This window comes from Macrobrachium nipponense, chromosome 28 (assembly GCF_015104395.2).
Source record: "Macrobrachium nipponense isolate FS-2020 chromosome 28, ASM1510439v2, whole genome shotgun sequence".
Lineage (NCBI taxonomy): Eukaryota > Metazoa > Arthropoda > Malacostraca > Decapoda > Palaemonidae > Macrobrachium > Macrobrachium nipponense.
The window spans coordinates 17,763,799-17,778,776 of NC_087217.1; the positions used below are offsets into that span (position 1 = coordinate 17,763,799).

The 14,978-nt window shown below is 37.8% G+C and overlaps 2 protein-coding genes across 3 annotated transcripts in view; one reads left to right on the plus strand and one right to left on the minus strand.

The window, feature by feature from the left end:
• Nucleotides 1–332: 332 nt before the first annotated feature.
• Nucleotides 333–4,624, plus strand: LOC135201545 (actin, muscle-like). Its single transcript, XM_064230540.1, has 2 exons — nt 333–506; nt 3,200–4,624. Exon 2 carries the CDS (start codon nt 3,225–3,227, stop codon nt 4,353–4,355), a length of 1,131 nt encoding a protein of 376 aa, XP_064086610.1. The 5' UTR covers nt 333–506; nt 3,200–3,224; the 3' UTR covers nt 4,356–4,624.
• A 9,402-nt stretch (nt 4,625–14,026) lies between these two features.
• LOC135201546 (actin-2, muscle-specific-like) overlaps nt 14,027–14,978 on the minus strand; it is a 5,599-nt gene continuing 4,647 nt past the window's right edge. For both annotated transcript variants that reach the window (XM_064230543.1, XM_064230542.1), the window contains exon 2: nt 14,027–14,978. This exon is cut by the window's right edge and continues 1,076 nt beyond it. In XM_064230543.1, coding sequence (XP_064086613.1) covers nt 14,895–14,978 — 84 coding nt within the window. In that variant the 3' untranslated portion in view covers nt 14,027–14,894.

A 14,978-nucleotide genomic window follows, 5' to 3' on the forward strand; every position in this document is an offset into this window, starting at 1 on the left:
TATATATATATCCATATATATATATTATATATATATATATATATATATATATATATATATATATATATATATATATATATATTTATATATATATATGTATATAAACATATGCATGCATACATCATACATGCATACTGAATATATACATATACGTGACATTTCAAATGCATGCATGACACATGCCATAATTACACTGATACATTGATCCCTTCAGTCTCTTTCTTTCTCTCTCTCTCTCTCTCTCTCTCTCTCCTTCATCAGACCTTCACAGTAAATTTAGCAGATGCTCGTGTTATCTCAGAGCTCACAAAAGGCACGACTCCACTTGACCGAGGGGCACCTCCCTAATGGCTGCATGTACGCCTCTTCGTCGCCCCCACCTCGCTGGTAACCCTAAGTCGCAGTATATATAGGATCCCCTATCTTCCAACATCCGGCTGAAGGTGTGAGTAGGGTCATTTCGCAGTCGTCGCCTCCCGAGGGGATTCTAGCAACAGCGCCTTCAGGTAAACAAGAAAGGCGGGGATTGCGTCTCAGGCCAATAGCATAGTGAAAGAAAATGGATCTGCTTGAAGTCGTGCTTGAATTTTTGTTTGTTACTTTGTTTTCGTGATTGGAGTTACAGTTTCTCATTGAATGATTGTGATTGTGACGGGAGCTTAACTGGGAATACGGAAGAATAACCCACATTGCAGACATTCCCTGCATTGGTACAAAATCTTGCCTCCACTGGTGCAAGACATTCCCTGCATTGGTGCATGAAACTGTAGACTGAACTGAAAGACGTCAGGTATCCAAATATATCTGTGACCCAACATACCATCCGTCGTTTGTTTACAGAATACAGTGGTGGAATAGCAGTTTTTACAATGAATAAACAACATACTTCTCGCTTGGCATTACGGGACGTTGTGCTGAAGGCGTGTAGGAATTCACAAACTAGTGAATGAATACCAGGACCTTGCCAAAGAGGTCACGTACATTTTGTGTAACAGGTGGCCAAAGTTTGACAATTGCATTTTTGTGGTTTGGGGTTGTCATGGAATTCTCTTCTGGAATTTGAGGATTTATGAGAAGAGTATATTGTCGTTCTTTTTGTTATAAGGATACAGTCTTAAAGTATCAGTTTCACGCGTAGAAGGAACATTATCATAAACACTGTTGTTATAGGTTTAGATAGGAGAAGCTGTAGAAAGTTAACCGATGTAGAATATGCAAATGATGCTGTCTCAATCACCAAAACACCACAAGATCTGCAAAGCTGTTTAATAAAATGCATCTTCTATCTAGAGGGACGGAGCTTAAAATATAAATAAGGAAAACGGAAATAATAATGGGCAATGAATATGCTTAACGGGATGAAATATCATTGGAGAGAGAAATGATTTATAAGGTCGAACCTTTCAGACATTCAGGAACCATGTCATCCAATACAGGTTTTCTCGAATTGGAATATGGTGAAAGATTAAGTTGGAGGGGTTGGAACACCAAGACCTTCTTGAGTGAGAATTATTAAACGAGAGACTGGAGATAATAATAATAATAATAATAATAATAATAATAATAATAATAATAAAATAATAATAATAATAATAATAATAATAATAATAATAATAATAATAATAATAATAATAATGGTGGAGGAAAATCACAAAGGTCCCTTGCATCACACGGCAAAATTGTACTTAAAATTAAAGGTTCACTCTTTGGTAAGAAAAAAGAAATATGTCGTAGCATCAGTGGTGGCCGGTAAAAAAGTTACAAGAAAAAAAAATCACATAAAAGTAACACTTTTGGCCAGGGAAAAGTCAAAGTTATCCCGTAACTTTTTTCCTAGCCAAAATTGTTACTTTTGTGATTTTTTTTTTCTTGTGACATTACCGGCCACCACTGAATCTTCATATTAATTTATGGCGGCCGGTAATAAAGTCACAGGGGAAACATTCACAATATTTCTTGGGGTCATAATCGTTATAATATTTACAGTCTTGTTTATGTTTCTATGGTAATCCCCATCAACCTTGTATTAAACACGCCGCAAAGGTGGATACATATCGAGTTAAAAGATTAAAGTTACTTTTTTCCTATAAGTTCTTTTTCTGTGACTTTGTTACCCAAGACTTTTTTTTTTACCTGGATACACATCAGTCTCATGTAAAACTTTTGCTTGACGACAAAACCCGTTGATGATTTCTTTAATACGATCATCTGAAATTGCTTTAATGATTTACTTCCGCAATAGTGATTAACCTTTTCTCTGCTTTTCTTCCTTTGTAGAGAAGTATATCACCTTGCCTCTATTAATATCGCACAACTTACACAATCCTGTGGCTGTGGTTGTTACTTTAGTTTTAAGGGTGATATATTATAGCTTCTTTAGGTACCGTTCTACACGAAACTTCTCAGATAATAGCACTTACGAGCTATTAGCGTCCTATCTCCGAACGCGGATGGGTTCATTGTAATGTATTTTGAACCATTCCTTGATAAGTGGTCTCTTCCGTGTTTATCTCTGTATGTGTATATATATATATATATATATAATATATATATATATATATATATATATATATATATATACGATATACTATACGATATCTATATATATATATATATATATATATATATATATATATATTATATATATATATATATATATATATATATATATATATATATATATATATATATATATATTATACATACGTATATAAGCACGTACTCACAATGTGTGTATATATATATATATATATATATATTATATATATATATATATATATATATAACGAAAGAAAGAAAGAGAGAGAGAGAGAGAGAGAGAATCTTAATGTTCATCATTATAATTTACCTTTGAAAATTTACTTATATGTAAAGACTTAGTCTCATCCTCTCTTTTTAAAGGAAACGGTTAGCAGTTCCTTAGCATGTATCCCATTATAATGCCGACAATTCACACGTATACTTTAATACAAAGCTGACAATCCACCTGCACAGGTAAACATAAGACTGTCAATACACATATACACATACGAGTAGATCGTCCAAGCAGGTAATATACCATGAAAAGATTATTCATTTAGATATAAATGGAAGGGGTCTACTTCATAAACAAGAGTGATAATTTATGTACTCGAGACATATAAGACCGCTAATTCATATGGGTATGCAGATTAAAATAATAAGAAATATTTTATTTCAGGTAACCAAACAGGAAAAAAGCCACCATGTGTGACGACGACGCTACAGCGCTGGTGTGCGACAATGGCTCCGGCCTTTGCAAGGCTGGCTTCGCCGGTGATGACGCCCCTCGCGCCGTCTTCCCCTCCATCGTCGGTCGCCCTCGTCACCAGGGCGTGATGGTCGGTATGGGTCAGAAGGATGCCTACGTAGGAGACGAGGCCCAGAGCAAGAGAGGTATCCTCACCCTCAAGTACCCCATCGAGCACGGCATCATCACCAACTGGGACGATATGGAGAAGATCTGGCATCACACCTTCTACAACGAACTTCGAGTCGCTCCCGAAGAATCCCCCGTTCTGCTGACCGAGGCGCCCCTCAACCCGAAGGCCAACCGCGAGAAGATGACCCAGATCATGTTCGAGACCTTCAGCACTCCCGCTATGTACGTGGCCATCCAAGCAGTGTTGTCCTTGTACGCCTCTGGTCGTACCACGGGCATCGTCTTGGACTCCGGCGATGGAGTAACGCACACAGTCCCAATCTACGAAGGCTACGCCCTTCCTCACGCCATCATGCGATTGGATCTAGCTGGGCGTGACCTGACCGATTACGCGATGCGCATCCTGACCGAGAGAGGGTACTCGTTCACAACGACAGCTGAGCGCGAAATTGTGAGGGACGTCAAGGAGAAGCTCTGCTACGTCGCTCTCGACTTCGAAGGCGAGATGGCCCAGGCCGCTGCATCTACGTCTGTTGAGAAATCCTACGAACTTCCCGATGGTCAGGTCATCACCATCGGAAACGAACGTTTCCGATGCCCTGAGGCTATGTTCCAGCCTTCTTTCTTGGGTATGGAATCCTCGGGCATACATGAAACAGTCTACCAGTCCATCATGAAATGTGACGTCGATATCAGGAAGGATCTCTACGCAAATACCGTCATGTCCGGTGGTACCACCATGTACCCTGGTATCGCTGACAGGATGCAGAAGGAAATCACCACTCTTGCTCCTTCCACCATCAAGATTAAGATCATCGCTCCCCCTGAGAGAAAGTACTCCGTCTGGATCGGCGGCTCCATCTTGGCTTCTCTGTCCACCTTCCAGTCCATGTGGATCACCAAGGAAGAGTACGACGAGTCTGGACCCGGCATCGTCCACCGAAAATGCTTCTAAACCCAAAATTATATACTTGTCTTTTAACAAGACCCAGAAATCGATATAGATAGTAATTTATTATTCAACCATTTTTTTCTATTTCTTATTAATGAGGTGACACTGATTTTGACCAGTTATCATTTTTTTATTTTTGTAAGAATGTTTTCAACTTATATGCCCCTCTTCTCAGTACACATTAGAGTCCTTTTGCACAGTTTACAAAGTCAATTAAGATTTCGAAATCATGTTATAAGCGTAAAATCCAGTAATAAAAGACACGTTGGAGCTATCATAGTTTTGTAAGCACATAAAATTCCTGCGGGGCTTGAAAACCAGTTCATGTAGTTTTCAAGACATCGAGGTTTTATTCGTAATCTGTTTTGTTTATTTGTATGGTGGTTTTACGTTGCATGGAACCAGTGGTTATTCAGCAACGGGACCAACGGCTTTGCATGACTTCCGAACCACGTCGAGAGTGAACTTCTATCACCAGAAATACACATCTCTCACACCTCAATGGAATGCCCGAGAATCGATGGCAGGTCAAGACCATACCGATTACGCCACTGAGGCGCTTATTCGTAATCTGTATAAATCTGATGTGTGTCCGTTGAATCGGTGCCTCAAACGTCGTTCATGTCAGTGGCCTTTGCTGTTGTGACGCCACTAAAATAAGTCAAATTGATCAGCCTGTCACATGTATCACTGTAATAACTAATTAGTCTCTTCCACGCGAAATGGGGAAGACACGACAGGCATTCGGATTCGCCGGCAATTCTCTCGCTTTGAACAGTGTTACCAGATCAATCATTGCAAGGCAAGCAGTAGGCACAGGCAGGCGAACCTTTGACTTGGACCACACTCGTGATCGCCATCCACCCACAAAATTGGCAACAGTGTCTGCCCGCCGTGCATGTGCCCCTCGTGTGGAAGGAGCTTAAAGGTGCGTCCACACGGTCGAACAATGTCCGACGGACAAACATTGTTACCATATCATAGGCGAAGCAGGATGACGTCATAAGCGTTGAACCGATGGAAGTAGATCTGGCAACAAACGGTGGAACGTATGTACCAGATGAGGTTGTATACCACAGTTTTTACTCTGTTCACAAGGCAAAGACCGGTAGACAATTGTTAATCTGGTAACAATGTTTGTCCGTCGGACATTGTTCAACCGTGTGGACGCACCTTAAGAAATTCATTCTCCAAGATTTCGTTTGACAAGCTTTAGATTATTTAGCATACATCAGTAAAGTCTAGTTGCTCAAACTAATTCAAATGAGTTTTTCGGCAGTATTTGTCTTCACTTATCCTGCTGAACTACATCAAGGGCGTAGGTTTGTTTGTCTGGTGTTTTTACGTTGCAAGGAAACAATGATTATTCTGCAACGGGACCAACGGCTTTACGTGACTTCCGAACCACGTCGAGGGTGAACTTCTATCGCCTGAAATACACATCTCTCACACCTCAATGGAATGCCCGAGAATCGAACTCGCGGCCAACGTGGTGGCAGGTCGAGACCATACCGATCTCACCACTGAGGCGCTATGAAGGGCGTAGGTAGAATTAACTAGAGAGTACTAGAGCATTTTTTATTTCTGACATAATTACGCTTCTATATCATTCAATAGCATAATTATGCTTCATCACTTAATACAATGCGACAATAAATAGCTACAGCTGGGTCACATAGGAAAAATAAAAGGAGGATATACGAAGCGCTTTGGTGTCATTTCCGAATGATTTAAAGGTACCTTGAAAATGTATTGAAATAATACGAAAACGCTTAGTAAAACTTATTTATTTTTCATGTGGCCTCTGCTTTTCGTTAATTATGAATAGGACATGTCCGCGTTTCGTATGAGTGATATGAAGTCTACGATTAACGAGTGAAATTGTTCAAATTTTTCATTTACGTAAAGAGGAATTAGGTCAATACTGTAGTTTGGATGATTTGAGTGTGAATTGCGAAATAGTCCATTACTGCCTTGACAGCCAATTGAAACCAATACTAGGCCTTAGACTTCGACAATTACTTAAGGCAAATCAGTCAATTCAGTATTATATAAAAGGCAAATTGGCTCTGATTTGATTATATGAAACTCCAGTATCACTAGTCAACAAGTGACCTTTAAATGATAATTCTTCTAAATCCTAATATATTGAATTTCCAAGGTTGTCTTAATTTCCATAAAGAAGATCTAGGAGCTAGATATCTATTTTTGCTGTAGATTGTTCGTATGGTGTTTTTACGTTGCACGGAACCAGTGGTTATTCAGCAACGGGACCAACGGCTTCACGGGACTTCCGAACCACGTCGAAAGTTTACTTTTATCACCAGAAATTAAATGCCCGAGAATGGACCTCGCGGCCACCGAGGTGGCAGGTCAAGAATACCGATCACGCCACTGTGGCGCTTATGATAATTCTACATCCTACTATACTGAATTTCCAAGGCTGTCACAATTTCCATAAAGGATCTAGGAGCTAGCTATAGCTTACCACCAATATCTATTCTTGCTTTAAGGGTAAAAGCAGTTATCCATCACAGATACTAGTTTTGTGCTTATAGATCATATAGTCTCAAGTTACAGAGCATTTAGAAAAATTCAGCCCAGTTTACTTTCCTTAGCCGATTTTAGTCTAAAAGGACTGGTGAGCTGGATACTGTCAGGGATAAGAGTTGTCCAGTGGCATCAATTTTTTTCAAAAAGTTAAATGCAAAAATGCAAATCAACAGGAAGCTTAGAAAAAATAGTCTACCCGGTACATCATTAGTACTCCTAACGGATTATACCAAAATACAATTCGGAAAATCAAAGTGAAACCTTCAGAGTAGAAATTAGTACAGTTTTATTTACAAAAGCACTGGCGAACAAAACTTTAAAAATAGTCTTCATATACATTACACGATAGGTATTTGTAAAAGGTTTCGGTATCCTGGAGCAAGCAGTAGATCAAGAAGGTTTTCTTCAGCAGTCTAAAAAGTTAGCAGCCATGAGCAACTCGAGGGCGACCGCCGGCGAGATGGGAAATTCGGGGATGTCTCCGGTGAAGCCGGTGTACTTCACTCTGTAGGTGAAGTACATTGACAAGTACATCATAACGTGAGACGGTATTTCCTTGAAATGGACCATATTGGTTTCGTTCTCAGCGTACTGACCAGGTCCTGACAACATGGCCCGGATGGTCCCGGAGATGAGGGCGTGTTCTCGCTTGATGATGAACTCGTGCCCGTCGGAGGCCACCAGTTTGATGTAGAGCGAATTCGGGCCTTCGCAGTCGCCGATCTCTAACTCCCCCTCTTCTTCCATGATGGTATAAATCTTCTCCACCAAGGAAGGACCCAAAAGAGATTACAGTGTAAGTGTTCATGACCCGTAATTAGAGACCACCACGACGATTCAAGTTTCTGGTTGAAGAAAAAGTAAAGGATGAAAACAGGGTTGGAAACTATCTAAACAGGAGGAATGCCGCCTTGTGGCAAGTTTGAAAACCACTTTAACTTGTAGTTTTTAAGAGTCTGTTGTTTGATTAAGCTGGCCATTTATGTCAGAGCGGGCTCTTGTTCTTATGGGAATTTTACTTTACAAATTCAGCGTAATTTAGCAAGGCAATCTTGTCATCTGACGTGAAATATGGCCTCTAATTTTAACATGAAAGGGAACAAATATTGTCTCCGCAGACTTACCTGTCACGCAAAAGACACGAATTTTATTTTATTATAGTATATACCATACCCTCTGTTAGTTGCACAGTCTAGGGGTCCATATTAGGCGTCTTACACCTTTTCACACCTCACCACACTAGGGTCACCTTAGTGCAAGGGCTTGTGCTGGCATGAGGCCAGCTTAATATAAACCAAACATTTGTTTTATTCGAATTTGAATAAAGTTTCACTTTTGAAGCCAATTCTTGCTCATAATGAAACGACTTTGCCTACTGGGAACTGGACACCAAAAAATCCCCTTTGAAGTAAAACTTTTATATGACTGCACTCAGATATATTACAATATGTCAGTAGATATTAATACATCAAATTTATACTTTGGTAGCTGCCACCAAAGGATACATCTATACATTAACATCGATTTTAACAAAGGAAAATTTCTTTGAAAACAGTATATATATAAACAGCCAAAATGATCACGAAGTCAGTTCTTACAAAAACTGGAATCCTTCGCCCAGTTTCTATTTATGTCGACTTGCACATTGATAAACAACTGTGAAAGGCAAATGTTACATGTTTAGTCAAACCAGTTCATGGACAGCAATAATACAAGGCGTGTTCCATTGAGAAGATATGATTGATTTGTTAGTTCTTACTAGCGTCGCAACGACGAGGGTATTGACGCCGTTCCATTGAGAGGACTGATCGGTTGATTCATTATACAAAAAGGCGCCGTAATAACTATAACGTTCGACTAGAAGTGCTAGAATATTTATTGGACTTATCGAAAACATAATGGCCATTTTTTTCCATGATCCTTACACACATGCTATGTGATATTGCAGCTTACAGGAATTTAAACAGGTTTAAAGGGTAAGTTATACCACTTCATTCTACTCCTCGGAATCCTACAATCACGAGTTCTAAAGGGTTCTCCATAATTTTGTATTTCCTCGCATTCAAAGGGATTAGATCCCAAACTAATTACAACTAGCATCCGAAAAGTACAACAGAACATATACGTTGGAGGAATGTCATATTGTTAAATGTAAAATAGATACCTTTATGCACCATGAGCAAAATGTGATAGGTTATAAGAAAGGAAGGAATACAGACTTTTCTTCTTACATGTCAAATGTATCTGTTTGGACTATTGCTCACCTGTTTATTTGGCTGTCAGCTTGAAATGTCGCAACTGAGAGCAACGGTATCTGAGCTCAGCAATGAAAAAGTATGTTTTGTATTATGTGTCACTGAGAATGATGACAAGTAAAGAATGATTAGCTGTGGATTCAGAGGTTTTACAAACCTGCTTTTAGAAGGGAGATAGACTTTATATAACTTTGCTTTCTTGTTATTACGGATGCTGTAAAGACGTATGAAAAACAAGCAAAACTTCAGAAAGGATTTCATCCATTTCGAGTTTCATAGGAGAAGGTCATAATCCAAGGAGTTTTTTTTTTCTTTTTGGAACTGACAGTATATATCCTTAGCTGATATCATTAAATCCAATGGGGAATGGTGAGTACGAATTTCCACCAGTTGCATGCAATGGTAACGGCAAGGAATATTTGTCCATCCCGCCCCATTCCCCCGAGAATGCACACACACACTCACACACAAACACATACACTCACCAGCACACACACACACGCACACAACAGGCTACAGCTCCACTATTCTGCCCTTATCAAAACTTCTCATATAGGTTAGAGTATCTATGCATTTCCAAAGGATTTACAATGGCGATGCAACATATCCCTGCTCACAACAGGATTACGAAGACAAAATCATGCTAGCCTGTTCATGGCAGAATCGTGACATTTCAACAATGACGTAATATCCTTATATAAAAGTCTTCTCAAAATAGAAGTACAAAGACAGTAGGATTAACATCAAGTAGTACACAGAAAGATGACGACAGAAACGTCCTCGGGAGAAAGCGAGAAACACCATCTTATTATTCATCTCCTCGTCACCCATGTCGTTGCAAACTCCCCCGACCAAAGACAGCCAAGAATGTTGACGTTACTAATGGCGGTGTGACACCATCTATCAGGAACGATACCAACGTGGCAGAGAGCAGCAACGCAGATCTGGCAAGGCGATCCGGGTCCATTGCAGCATTATGTTCTCAGGCGCATTATAGGTTTCTGATTCAGACTGACAGAAATGTTGCAGCGCACAGAGATGATAAATGAGAAAGTGGAGTTCACTTAGGAGTTTCACAGTGAACATGGCATATTGCCCGACAATCTTTTAGTTTGTTTGTTTGGTGTTTTTACGGTGAATGGAACCAGTGGTTATTCAGCAACGGGACCAACGGCTTCACGTGACTTCTGAACCACGTCGAGAGCGAACTTCTATCACCAGAAATACACATCTCTGACCCCTCAATGGAATGCCCGAGAATCGAACTCGCGGCCACCGGGGTGACAGGTCAAGACCATACCGATCACTCCACTGAGGTGCTAAATCTTTTAGCTTGACGTGATACAGTTTTCGTATAATTTTGCTTTTTGCGTCAGTATATCAACACTGAAGGCCTGCCCACACTAGGAAACGTTTTTTGGAAACAAAGTTTACAAATTGTTTACAAAGTTTCCAAGAAACTGTTTGCAAACAGTATGCAAACTTTGTTTCCAAACAGTTTCCTAGTGTGGACAGGCCTTAAAATAATTTTGAATGGTCATTTCAGTATTTTAAAACCACTTCTTTTGAAGATGCAACAAAAACTATTAGAATATTTGTATTCAACCCCATACATTCTTTCGGTCTGTCATGATACAAAGTTATCATATGATTTTGCTTTCGGCATAAGTACATCAACTACAAGAAGTTATTTTTGAAAGACCAGTTCAGTCTTTTAAAACAAGTTCTGTACAAAAACTGGAGAAACTATGAATATACCTTTATTCAAACCCATTTATTAGTTTATTACACACTCCGAACCAAGACATAAATACACTCTGGGTAATAAAATACCCCAACTGTCAGTGAATTAATCAAAACATAACTTGAGCAGCATTTTATTACCGGGAATACGAGGCTAATCGCGCTCAATCATTTATAAAAGTATTTTAACAACATCAAACCATAATTAGCCAGGACGCAGTTAATCATTCAAATATCGTCGTTTCTAACATATTAAACTTCTTTTATTTTTATTATTTTTTACATCAAAGGAAAATAATTGACATTGCTGAAATCACTTTCTTGGATGGAATTTACTACCACCAGAATTACGATTCATATCAGATGCAAACGTTAATTTCTTTGGCAGCAATAATGAAGTAAGTTCTCTCACGAATAACAGCTATTATTTCGGGATTTACAAATAATGAAATAATTGGCTCTACGTTGAAGAATCAATTAAAACTGGTTTGGTTCTTACAATTTTATTTCATTATATTATTAGCTGTTCACCTGTCAAGTTCTTCCATGTAGGTGGTAATTTAGATAGTTATATTTGTGGTGCGAGTTTTATACTTTATTGAGAAAAATATATCCAATCAAAAACGTTGCGGCATAGAGAAATACAATAAAAAAAATAGAAACTATCCGGTAAATAAATAGGTCCCCCTCTGATGGACCGAGATGGGGTGGATAGATGGGCCTCCCAAAATAACCCACTGATGATGAAACTATTGAACATGACTTTGAGCATAAATTGTTTCAAAAAAATTGAAGGATGTTTTGATAAGATGACGAAGAATTTCTCAGGTTTTACTGCCATTCTTGTATTCACAGTTAACACGTAGCTTATCGTCAATACTGACTAAGTTATTATCTTTATGCCTGTACACGCATGCAAAAAATTCTTTATTTATCGTAAAATACAATAATCTGAAATTTCTATTGATGAGATACAACCACCTTCTAAATTGTCAAAGACAAATAGAAAGGTTTAAACAGATATCGGAGAAACGAACAGTCTTTCCTTTTTTTCAAACAGCCATTGCTAAACCAGTCCAATGTCGGATCTTTGAGATTTGATGCGCATTCGGTGGAAATTTTAATCCTGTGACTTTTCCAGAGTTCATTGTAAATTACCAAGACCTAATTCATACTCAATTATCATTTAAGAATAAAACATCGAGATTTGTGTATCGATTCAGTGATTTATAAAATTCATATTTTGTAATTCATTGATTTGAAAAACTGTCTGCAGGTTACAAATGTCAAACTTTCATGTGTTTTACGATAAAAATGGAAAGGTTACCGAAATACTGACGGAGCTTCCGTTAGCGACGAGGCAGTTTGGCAGTTGAAAACACAAGATAAACTAACCGGACGAATTGAAACGAGAAGTAACGACAGTATTACCTGAAATAATTAGATATTTCTGGGTGATTTCGTTCAGTTACGTTGCAGTTTAAGCTACAAACAGCAGGATATCAGAGGGCAAAAACATGGGGGGAAAGGAGCTTCAAAAAATTGAAAAACGTTTTGGACCTTACTTAGCTTGTGACTAATGAATTCTTTGTGACGTCGTGTGGCTTTAAACAAAGAAACAAGATTCTGAGAATTCTCTGTGACATTGCATGGCTATAAACAAGGTTCTGCAAGTGGCTGAAAACATCTGCTTTTTGCCGGATCCAGTAAGTGACATTTTATTTTTAGTGGACAGTGTATGTATGTATATATGTAATTAAATATAAACTTTATACGACATCTTTTCCTTTCATGAAATTCAAAGATAATTAGGATGAGCGAAAGGTCACAGATAGCCACCCAAAACTCATCCAGTACCGTCACCGAGATCAAAGTATCAAAAGAGTAGAAAGAGAAGAGAGAGAGAGAGAGAGAGAGAGAGAGAGAGCGGAGCTCGGTGATTGTCATTTTCGAAGGCGTATGCCACTTTCATTGCTTCTCCTTTGAACAAGTGCAGGTGTGGACCCCAAATATTAATTGTGTAACCTAAGAATGAAAAAGTACTCAATGAAATTTTCGTATCGTATTTCTCCACTTTGAAAAACAGATTACCAGCATGCGTTTTTCCTATGATATTTTTCAGGTCATTTAATGAATTCGTTTTCGTGTTATGCAGTGTTTTGGAGAGATAGATAGATAACAGTGAAGTTAGCTCAATTTCATATATTTTTTTTTTAAACTAACTTTGATTGAGAAATCCAGCAATTGAAAATTTTCATATTCACAAAACCCTGCTCTGGAATTTAAGGTTGAATAACTTCAGCATAATTGAAGGTCGACTTTCTCAACTGAAAGCACTCTGGGACCGAGGTGTGCTTAACAAAATTCCTAATCGTAACGAGTTTCGACCCCCTTCCGCGAGACAAAAAAAAAAAATAAATCCATTAATATATTGATTACGAATATTTAAGGACGGTAAGAGTAAATCTAACCAAAATATTGTAGACACCAAAGTGGACGTTTTTCCTGACGCTAATAATCATGAGTGAATATATATGCGGAATTAGCAGAACAGCTCAGCGATTCAGAAACATTCTAGTTTAATCTTATACTTTAAATTCCCTTCATTCTTGTATCTCTATTTGGCAGGCTACTAGCCATTACTTTTTTATAGACATTTCTCAGTAGCTAGGTCAGGTTAATAAAAAAATGGCTGCGTTAAAGAAAATAAAAATACTCATTTTACTCCATGCCTGGAAAAAAAAGGTATTTATGACGTTAGGTGACATGTAACTTTTTTTCTCTAGAAGTCATATGACTGTACTCCGCCCAAAAGTAATAAAATAATATGACTTTATATAAGTTTGGAAGCCTTTTAGTTCTGCTTCATTTTCCTTGCTTAGTATTTGTAGCGAATGAGAAGTGACCCCTCTTTATTAAAAAATATTCTGTGGCCAAAAAATAAAACATTAATATAAACTTCCCATATTTTACTTTAATGCAAATTCAATTATCATTTGGTATGGTATTTAGTTGTCTGTTGATTTTTCATGAACCTTTATGTCTAAACTATCTACAATTTATCGATTACCATCACTGTTGTCCAAAAATAAAGCAAATTAAAGGAACTGAAAAAAAGTTCGATAGTAAAATATATTTATTCGGTTCAAATTAGACTGTGTACTGATACATCCATTGGCAACAATCCACCACACACGTCACAGAAATCAGTATTTTATTTCTAGAGAATGTATACTAACCATTAATAGTTATCAGTATTTGTATTACTTTATGTTTTGTTGATGTTATGACCCTAGATAGTAAGAACAATAATACAGACGAAACTCTTCAGTGTAAACAACAACAAATAAATAGTATATATAGTTTTCAGCGTAACTGATATAATGTCTATCCTACTCATTCATATAACTATTATTATGGGAACAATGTGGAGGATAATAAACGTTGTAATGACATTTCAATGTTTTCTAGATTTCATGATTTTCCATTTGTTTTGAGATTGTTTCTATATCATTCCAAGTATGGGTAGTTTTGTTGTTTGAAATTCCATTATTTACCTTAGTTAAATCGCGAAATAAGATACCAATGCGATACCAAATAAGGTAAAAGGTTATTAGATTCTCGGGTATGTGTTTAAAACAGATCATTATTCAGTTAAGGCAGAGGAACTGTGCAGTACCTTTTTAAAGACGCAAACGCCCAGTAAACGATCCAAACGCATTAAACTTACGAAAATGCCCTTTGGATAAAATGAAGTCCATTGAGCCCTATTGACCAATAAGAATGCCAAAATCCAATATTGCAATTTGCTTGCAATGGATTTGCAAATAATTAAACATTGTGTCATTTAATATATCATGGTTTAGTGAAGTCTCCATGTAAGCTCCAGTGAGATTTTCGGATGTATTCTTTTGCATATAGTGTTTATAAAGGAAAGAAAATTAATGATCAGTAGTCTAACGGAATTACAGACTATATCACAGCAGAATAACTAGAAGCATTTCCTGTGAACAATGCCGGGCCCAGATTCGTCATATTCCTCTTTAGTGACCCACATGGCCTGGAAAGTAGACAG

What these genes read in the sequence shown, in the direction of transcription:
- LOC135201545 (XM_064230540.1), top strand. Translation starts at nt 3,225, where the DNA reads ATGTGTGACGACGACGCTACAGCGCTGGTGTGCGACAATGGCTCCGGC.